This window comes from Phalaenopsis equestris, unplaced genomic scaffold (genome assembly GCF_001263595.1).
Source record: "Phalaenopsis equestris unplaced genomic scaffold, ASM126359v1 Scaffold000558, whole genome shotgun sequence".
Lineage (NCBI taxonomy): Eukaryota > Viridiplantae > Streptophyta > Magnoliopsida > Asparagales > Orchidaceae > Phalaenopsis > Phalaenopsis equestris.
In genome coordinates this window covers 323,293-333,543 of record NW_018164998.1, presented here as the reverse complement: position 1 = coordinate 333,543, position 10,251 = coordinate 323,293, and the positions used below count along the sequence as shown (strand labels likewise).

The 10,251-nt window shown below is 33.2% G+C and overlaps 1 protein-coding gene across 1 annotated transcript; it reads left to right on the top strand.

Moving 5' to 3' along the window:
- Nucleotides 1–3,872: 3,872 nt before the first annotated feature.
- LOC110029301 lies at nucleotides 3,873–4,318 on the top strand. The gene is made up of 2 exons (XM_020731537.1): nucleotides 3,873–3,953; nucleotides 4,031–4,318. The coding sequence occupies exons 1-2, from the start codon at nucleotides 3,873–3,875 to the stop codon at nucleotides 4,316–4,318; spliced, it is 369 nt and encodes a 122-aa protein (XP_020587196.1).
- The last annotated feature ends 5,933 nt before the right edge of the window (nucleotides 4,319–10,251 follow it).

Here is a 10,251-nt window from a genome sequence, read left to right as displayed (position 1 = left end):
ACTGGGTTTGTTTGTATTAGGGGGTTAATCAGTTCAATATTTTAAGCAAAAACATCATTTGTTAGAATAAAAATATAATTTTGAAAGCAATATATTTGTCTTTCAGCTGCGTAATTAACTAAATATTTAACACGATGCTATTCATGTATACCAACGGTGATTATGACATTACTTGTCATTTCTTCTGGATTGTTCATTAGGCCATGAAGCTTCAAGTAATCTAGCTTGTGGCCAATTTTGTTCTCATTTAGGTGACTTTATTATTACATCAATTTAAGTGATAAGAAAATAATTATAATTAAATTATCATATCATTACATCTAGCATATAAAACAACACCTGAATATTAAAAAAAAATGGGGAAAAGGGCATATTTTGAAGTCAAATAGTCGAGAAATAGGAACATATTGTCCCAAATAATAATAGTAAAAATTTACAGCTGAGGAGAAGTTGTGGTTCTTGTTTGGATGTTGGAAATGGATTGACAGGGTAATAAAAGAGTGAAATCTACAACTAGAAATTTTGCAAGTTGCAATGCTTTAATTGGTTGGTTATTTTTCAAAGACAAAATCAATGGAAATGTAATTTGAAGCATTATTATATTATAACAAAATCAGGACGGCCATTGAACCAATAGAGGGGAGGTTCATTGTCCAAAAATTAATTAAGGGGCCGAATAGGATGGCATAATGAATAATAAATTTATTTAAATGTGATATACATAATGTAATAATATAATAATATAACAACATGTGTTCGTAAATGTGTATGCCCGCGCATATATCTATATATCCATATATATGCATGTATGCGTTATAAACTCATAAATGTAATCATATATGCTGAATTTTAAACTCAAGACCTTAAAATTAAATAACTCTTAACAACCAAACGAAATAAGATGCACATCATGCATCTTTAAACTCAACTTTATACGACCTTGTGATCCACTATACATGAGTTATCAATAAGTCAAATATCAATAATCCTCATGAAGTCATGATGATTTAGCCATTTATCAGACATTTTAACGAATAAAAGACATTCAAAATTACAAACAAATTATTTAAAAAAAGAATCTAATCACACCTATGTTTTAGAAATCAGAACATTCTTATACATGCAAAATATCATCAATTCATATATTTAATTCCAGTATTTCAAAGTCTATACCTTTAAATCACAATTCTCTTGTCAAGCATCCAGAGCTATCTATTACAAAAATTTTGATACATCCGATTAATGATCATATAATATGTAATACTTTTGGTAATTTTAAATTTCATCTTTCGAAACTCAATTTCAGTCATCAATTATCCCAACTTCCTGAACTATAGATAATCGAATGTGGTGAAGACCATGTCCCATCCCCTCCTATGTAAAAGACAACATTGCAGTGCGACACGAATCAAAGTTTCATGTTAAGGACCAATCTCTATCCACCCAATAAAACATTTGTGCGCCTTCGTTCTCTTCAGAGATGCCAGATCAGAAAATGGTTTTGAGTCAAACAACATTGGAACTAAACTCCATATAATATAAATAAATATTGCAACCTCACATATTCAAAGAATCATGTCTACATAGAAAAAACATTGTGTGCGGATGAGATAAGATGTAGATTTGTTGTTATTACTTGTTAACATAACAATGCATTAGAAGGTTGATATTCTTCTGAACCATGAGGCCTAAGTTTCAGCAGTCTTCATTCCGTACAATAATACATGATTGATCAGCAATGGCAGGATTCCAACAGAAACGAAATATATTGGGTTAAAAACAGATTATAGTATCATTAACTCTATCTCAATTATTTGAAGATGGATAATTGCAAGTAAAATAAGCAATTTGCCTAATTAATCCTTCCATGAACATATTATAGTATGAGCATTATCAGTCATTTGATGAATGAGGGGAGATAATACACCTCTTAAAAGTCTAAGCTCCTTTTGCTGCAAAAGCGAAGAGTAGATTAAACATTTTGTGTTTTATCAACGTTAAGAAAACATGATTAACCATGTCACAATGGATTCTAAAATATAAAATTTCTTTCAAACCTGCAACATATATTAAGTACTATTTTTTAACAATCATTAGAAGACACATACTTTAGCATAACATTTTAGTTAACACAGAGAATTTGTATATCTACATAAGAATTTAGATTTAGGGCCCGTTTGGGGCAGCTTAAAAGTGCGGCGGCATTTTTAAAAACGCCGCCTTAACGTTTATTTTTTCACGTTTGAGTAGCGTTTTAGAAAACAGTGTTTTTTATTTTGTATTACACGCGGACCGCGGGTATATCCTCGCGATCCACATTCGGCCTCCAAGCTTTTACGGAGCTACCCTCGCAAACAGTCCCGCATCCCTAACTTTTCTTTGAACTCTTGGCGTTGATCCTACCTCCGAAGTCGCTCTGCAGGTAAGAAATCTCTTCTCCTCATTCCGCTCCTCCCTCCATTCCCCCATTTCGCCGAAAAACATCTTGATTTCAAACGATCCATGTGTTCTTTGTGGTGAATCTGGAAGTGTTTAGTAACTAAAAACCTAGATCTAGTTGGTGGGAGGCATGTATTGCCGGTAAAAATGTAGATCCATTGTTATTATGAAATATTTAAAGTATCGAGAGGGATTCCTTCTCGATTTTGCATCCCTAACCTTTCTTAGAAAAGCCTGATATTTGATTTTTATTTACTGAAATTTTTGAGCGTTTGTTGTTCATATGGTCTCCATGTCAGGAAAAGATTTCTGAGGTTATTAAAAATTTGATACATCTTCCATATGAATCTTGCTGTGAGTTTCACTCATATACGAAGATCTATAAGCAGTCTTCATTATTTGCAATTCATAATCTATAAGAATGTATTTTTGGTGTTTTCTTGCCTGACAATGAGAGTGATACCTCTAATATTCATTACTTGCAATTGTCGAACAATATATTTTTGAGTGTACATGCCATTGGGAATTATATAAAGTTAATATTTTATGATCCCTAGAATTGATTTTAAGGAACCTTTGGTAATCGAAGCTTGCTTTGCCTTTCAATGAATTACTGTTAGTATATATTGACAAGCAGTATGTAGTACTCTTTACAAAGTTTTGTGCTTTTTTACAATGATCCACAACTTGAATGTTTGTTATTAGTATTTCAAAATGAGTTTTGTCTGCTTGCAGGTATAATGCAGACCCGATGGTGTGGGAAAAAAAAAAGTTAGAAGATTTATGCTCTCATTCTATATTCTTTTTTTGGTGATGGATAAATATCAAACATGTAATCTTCGTGCAATGCTTCTTCCTTTTAATGTTTGCTTTGATTCATATGAATCTTGAATGGGTGTTCTTTTCTATTAGTTAATGATTTTGTGAGATCTGATATCTTTTAAGGGACTTGATGTTATCATTTCATATTACTTGTGGTTATGGAGCGTAGAGTATGATTTCATTGGCGAGAAAAAGAAAAGATTTCATACATAATGGTTATATTAAAAGCACAATTCTGTTTCACCAATATACCGATATATATTTCAATTCATAATCATTGTGCATTTTTTATTACATATGCAAATTCCATCTCTTGACTGACTCATTTTCAGTCATACATGTCATCTTACCATCTATTAATGTCATAGTAAAAAATGAGTAAATCTAAAGAATCTAGATCATCGGCTATGTGGGATAGAGAGACTACTAATATTTTTTGTGATCTGAGGTCGAATTGGGAAATCAACCCGCTGATTATTTTAATAAAGAAGGTTGGAAGAATCTCACGAATAAATTCAAGGAAATAACCAGAAGGGATTACGATTGGATGAAGCTAAGAAAACAAATGGGATTAATTAAAAAATGATTGGAAACTTTAGAAAGAGCTCAAAATGGGATCAACTGGATTAGGATGGGATTCACTAAAGCGGACAATTGATGCACTTGAGGAATGGTGGGCAGAAAAGTTAGAGGTAATTACATCACTATTACTACGTATTTTCAGAGTCAAATGTTTTGAATATTGATTACATTTTTTTTGTTATAACAGACAATGCCAGCGGCAAAAAAATTCAAATTGACTGGCATTGAACCAGCTTTGGAAGATAAGTTGGATGGTATGTTCACTAGCGTTGTAGCAACAGGAGCTCATTTTTTCACCCCAAATGAGCAGGGCTTCGCAAACTTAGCACAGGATATGGAGACCGAGCATATAATTGATTCAGGAGAAGGTCCCAGCCAAATCCCCACAGATAACCAATCCATTGTTGGAACAACACGTCCCCGACCGGCAAAAAAAAAGGCTTTGCACTTGTTAGAGATTCTATTGAGACATTGATTGAAACTTGCAAAAATAATTCCAAAACGGTGAAGGACAACACAATTCAGGAGTGTGCTAAGATCCTTAACACATATCCTAGTATTAAGGAAAACCAAGCTATGTATGTTAAGTATATTAAGTTGCTAGGGAACTCTACTCACAGACAGTTCTTTGAGACTTTGGACCTAGAATTTCGTCTTCCCTACTTGTGTTCTTTTATGAAAGATTGAATACTATTTATGTGATGGACTCCTATCTATTTATTTCTTATGTTCTATTAATGTGATGGACTTGTTTAATGTATTGTACTTTTTCAATCATGAATATGTAATCTATGTATCATTGTCGTTGTCACATATTACTTATTATCTTGTTTAAAAATCTATCATTTTTACAGAATTTATATTATGGATGAAACACAAATTAATCAAATTTGCATTGTTGCTCTCACCCTTACATTGCTATACCATTACTACCATGCATATGTTGATCGAAATCCATGCATGACGTCTATTAATATTTGAGATAGATGGATCAAGGAGTTATTAGGTGGTCACCCGACACGTTTTTTTACACGTTTTGCAAATATGTTTCGTATGACAAAAGTCATTTTTTTGGATCTGCTTAATGAACTTCGGACCCTTCATGGATTGCATGGTTCATTAATAACAACAGGTAGAGAGGTGTTGGTAATAACATTTTACATTTTATCTCATAATGAATCCATTAGAGGAGCTATAAAACGGTTTTAACATTCCTCAGAAATCATAAGTAGATATTTCAAAGTTGGGTTGAATGTGCTAGTGAGCCTGACACGTGAAATAGTCAAGCTAGAGGACCCAACATTCCAGTCCATCCCCACACATGTTGCAAATGACCATCGATATATGTCATTCTTTAAGGTGCTTCCCTAAACAATTTTAAACATATGATTTTCTTATTGGTAAATTCGTCCATCGCAGGATTGCATCGGAGCAATTGACGGAACACATGTCGACGCACGTCTTTCTGGCATAGAGAAAGTTGCATACATTGAACGGTGTGGATCCTCAACAAAAAATGTAATGGTTGTTTGTGATTTAAACATGTGTTTTACCTATGTGATTGTTAGATGGGAAGGGGGAATGCGCCGCACACGACAGCCGTGTTTTCAAGTTTGCTACTAGTAACAAAAAATATGGTTTCCCTTATCTACCACCAGGTATGACAGTCGTGTTTTACTTTTAACATCCGAATTTATATAAAACTTCTAAATACCAGAAAACCTTACATAGGGAAGTACTATTTGGTCGATGTCGGGCACCCTTTATAAAGGGGTTATTTGAAACTATATCCAGATACAAAATATCATATACTTGATTTTGAGAGATTGAGCAGAGTTGCATGAGGCAAGAAAGAAATTTTCTCATCCTTGCGTGGTGTGATCGAGAGATCGTTCGGGGTGGGTTTGGAAGAAGAGATGGGTTATTTTACGTGATATGCCAACATATTCATTTCCAAAATAAGTCCATATTGTAGTGGCCACAATGACACTACACAACTTCATTCGATGACATCACTCCAGGATAGATGCAGAATTTGTCGTTGTAGAAGAAGATTTATTGCAAATATCACCTGAGGCATTTGAATAGCATGTTAGACGTACCATCCCACAACTCAAACTTGATTCAATAGAATCACACACCCCAGATGGAAAAGGTGCTTCGGAGATGACGACTTTGAGAGAGCAAATAGCAAATGACATAAGTCGAGTCATCTAGACATCTGTGAATGATACTTGTTGTGTTTCACTTATATTTTTATGGCATTATATGATGCATTGATATTAAGTATCCCCTACAAGCCTATGGTACTTCAGCAATATGTTGTTTGCATGTTTAACTAGTATTTATGAAAACAGTGCTTCATTTTTCATTTTTTTCATACGCTGGAAATTAGTTTTTGTTGATGGCTTTAATGTGGGTAATTATGGTTGTGTTTTACTATGGTTGCACTATACTTTAGCAGAGATCGAATTACTTAAACAATATGCATGGCTGGAAATGATGTATGGAGCTATATAATTTGCTGGTTTTGTTTCCTCGGTATGAACATATGCATATGATGTATGCGCATAACATATAGATGTATTTACATATCTAATATATGAGCTTTCCTTTCAACATTTATGCATTTATATGTAAACTTTCATATCTCACTTGTTATGTGAGTTATTCAGAACTTTGTGGTGGATGTTGTTCATGGACCATTAGTCTTGACCTTTTTATGAGTACAATTAGTATGATGCTTCCTATTTTTTGCGTAAAATTTAATTGTATATTGTGGTGGAAAGCTTCTAGATGTAAAAATTTATTTATCTATGTGCAAGAATATTCCATGGGATGGAATGAAAATGAGGTGCAGCAGGTAACTGAAATCAATGAGATGCATTTTTGTTGTTGAGTCAATGAGGTGCTTTAAATTGAGGGCAAGCATTATTGAGTCAATGAGATGCATTTTTGTTGTCGAGTCAATGAGGTGTTTTATATTTAATATGTATGAAAATTCATTAGAATTGTTTGGTAACGTATATGAAGCCTTTTTGTGATAAATATCAATTGTCTCAAACTTCTGTAGTAAACTATTGTTGCGGTATATTGAAGTAAAATTGGTTTCGTGTGGAAAATTTTGGCGCAAACTATATTCATACATTCTGGATTAAACTTGAAATTAATGGAAAATCTCTATATTGAGAATTTTGAAACATGGAATTAAAATTTTGTAAATTTCTCACTTCAGTTGTATATCGATCATTCTGGGAATTATTATCTGGATTCTGTATTGATAAATCTGGCTATGGTATACTAAAGTATTATATGGTTGTGGTATACTGAATATCGATCATTTCAAATTTGTGATAAATATCAATTGTCTCAAACTTCTGTAGTAAACTATTGTTGCGGTATATTGAAGTAAAATTGGTTTCGTGTGGAAAATTTTGGCGCAAACTATATTCATACATTCTGGATTAAACTTGAAATTAATGGAAAATCTCTATATTGAGAATTTTGAAACATGGAATTAAAATTTTGTAAATTTCTCACTTCAGTTGTATATCGATCATTCTGGGAATTATTATCTGGATTCTGTATTGATAAATCTGGCTATGGTATACTAAAGTATTATATGGTTGTGGTATACTGAATATCGATCATTTCAAATTTGTTGCTTCCACAAAATTTCTAGCAGCTTGGATGGCCCAATTCTTTAAGGGCAACTGCTACTATAAGATCTGCATAATAAGGAAAAAGGGAACACTGCATACATTTTCTGTGAGAAGCATCAGTTGGATCATTGTTGTCTATTATATAGACTACTTACATGGCCAAGCATTTCTATGGCTGCTATTATATGGTATGGTTATGTATGGCAACATGTTTTTTTGTTCCTGGTTTTTTGGGTGAAGCATTTGAAACATTTCTATAGCTGCTATTTGATGTACAAAATTCTTGTGAGTGTATAAAACAATTTTTATTATATTTAGTAGTAATAAGAATCAACTATCATTTGACGCATTTATATTCCTACCCCCCAATTCCTATGCAAGTTTGGTGATCTGTAAGTTGACATGTTGTTAATAGATAAGAATTAGCTGGTAGACATGTAAATCTATCATGTTGTTTTTTAATGTTTGCAAGAAAGAAAAAGTTATTGGACACACAAAGGCTTAAAAAAAATAAATATGAATTAGTTTGTAATTAAATGCTGACATTTATTTGTTTTTTTCTAAGTATTGGAGGGTTGTCCTTTGAGTATGGTTCTAGCAGCAGGTAAATGGATTTGAATTATAAGAAATGAAGCATTTCAGATAAAAGAAAATTTCTATGGCTGCTATTAAATGCCTTTCTAACAGCAGTTAATTCTAATTATTGTTGGTGCATATGATTCAATTATAAGAAACGAAGCATTTCACTGAGAAATTGAGTGATATATATGTAAAACTTTCGGATTTACTTGTTGCAGGTAATTCTAATTATTGTTGGTACATATGTTTTAGCTTTCTCATCTTGTTTCGGATTTACCTGCTGCATCTACACTTTCTACAGTACATAGGGGTTTCGAATTACCTGCTGCTTCATTTGGGTGCTATGCATCCCTGTATATGTTCGATTCATTTGTGTGCTTCAAACTACTTGCTGCTTTGCAAATATGTTTGGATATATGGATTAATGGACCAAATGCTACTATATGTATTTATGTCCTATTTAATTTTTTTCTTAATAATAAATTATACTAATTTTATTGAGATAACAGTGGGGCATTTTGGACGGCCACAGAAATTTGTTATCGGCAATCGCTGCCTCCATACTTCAATAAGTATACTTTTTATATTTCCTCAATTTTTTGACTGATCTATTCTATTTTTAATAACTGCAGGACAATAAGTTCTAGATATTCAGGAAAGTCCAAGAAAGTGATGTGTCGGTGCGGGCTACCGTCCTTGCTACTCACGTCACGTCAGCCGCATAGCTTCTGGAGGTAATTTTACAGGTGCTCGTGGCGGGCACAACAACAGGAGAACTGCACTTTCTTCAGGTGGGCCGACAAAGAGTCTGTTTCTATGATATCACAACTGGACACCACTGCTCAGAGTTCGTCGATATCAAAATTTCAAAACTCCGCATCTGGTTCAAATGCTTCCATTTTTACTACATAGTCGGACATGTTTGCTCAGGGTTCTGGAGTGTTAGAGCCGGGCAACATGGGCCGCGAGATGCTGCTACATTTTAAAGTCAACATTATAATTTTTGTCCTTGTCATTTTGACATGTTATTTTTTCTTTTTTTTGGTCTCATTACACTCCATATTAATATGTGCATTTTACTTTTGTATGCGTAATTTTGCTCATTTGATGTAATCAGATATATTTGAGCTATATAATTATAGCTCCATTTTTTTGTATTTTCTTGTCTTAACATTTGATTTTAATTTTGTTGAGAAAATAACAATTTCTACTACACAGATTATTCATTCAACTAAAAAATATTGCAAATAAACTGTTCACAAAACACACAAACCAAACAGTTGAACAACTTATTCAGAACAGGGGCAGAATGACTATTTTTCCATAATCAGCTGTTTTCCAAACGCACAAACCGAACAGCTAGACAGCTTATCCGAATAAGCTGCTTATCAACATATTATCAAGATAAGCAGCTTATCAGCAGAAGCTAGATAAGCTACAGATGTCCCAAACAGACTCTTAGTTAACAATAGATGGGGAAAAGAATCCTAGTGTAGAATACCAATTGGACTCTTGTTTAAAGGCTTAAAATTTTAGGATGAAAATAAGTTAATTTTGATCCTATGTTAGTTTGCTCTCTAATAGAAATTTTGATCCCATGCTTGATTCATATCAGCAACCCACCTTCAAGACTTCATTGAGCTGAAGTTGCGTGGGCCATATTTCATATATATATAAAAGGAATTATGTATATCTAAAAGAAAATCACATGTTACTGCATTAGCTAAAATGAGTAAAAAACCAGTAGAAAAGGACTCCTTTTGTATTGAACTTGAAAAATAAAAGAAAAGCACATGTTATTGCATGAGCTAAAATGAGCCAAAAAAAACAGAAGAAAATAACTTCTTCAAAAAGAAAATAATGCATTACAAAAATTCTGTTATAGAATGCATCGAGCATGGGTTATCTGTGAGCATAGGCTCACTTACTGGTGCAAATAATGACTTGCGAGATGAGCAGAAGAATTCTACAAATCTTAACTGTAGCCATTATATCTCACTTGCATATGCCACAAAGGAAGGTGATATAATACCTGTCGACGACAAGGCAACAAAACTTGACACCAAATCTGGAAATTGAACCCTGAGTATTTACAAGACACATATTTTACCTAGCAAGATAAGAATCCAAAAACACGAATAGGAAGACGCCACGTCTAGAATCTCAA

Excerpts from the sequence above, each read along its gene's own strand:
- LOC110029301 (XM_020731537.1), top strand. The coding sequence starts at position 3,873 with ATGGGATCAACTGGATTAGGATGGGATTCACTAAAGCGGACAATTGAT. Across the intron at positions 3,954-4,030 it reads GGTGGGCAGAAAAGTTAGAG|ACAATGCCAGCGGCAAAAAA; the intron begins GTAATTACATCA and ends TTGTTATAACAG.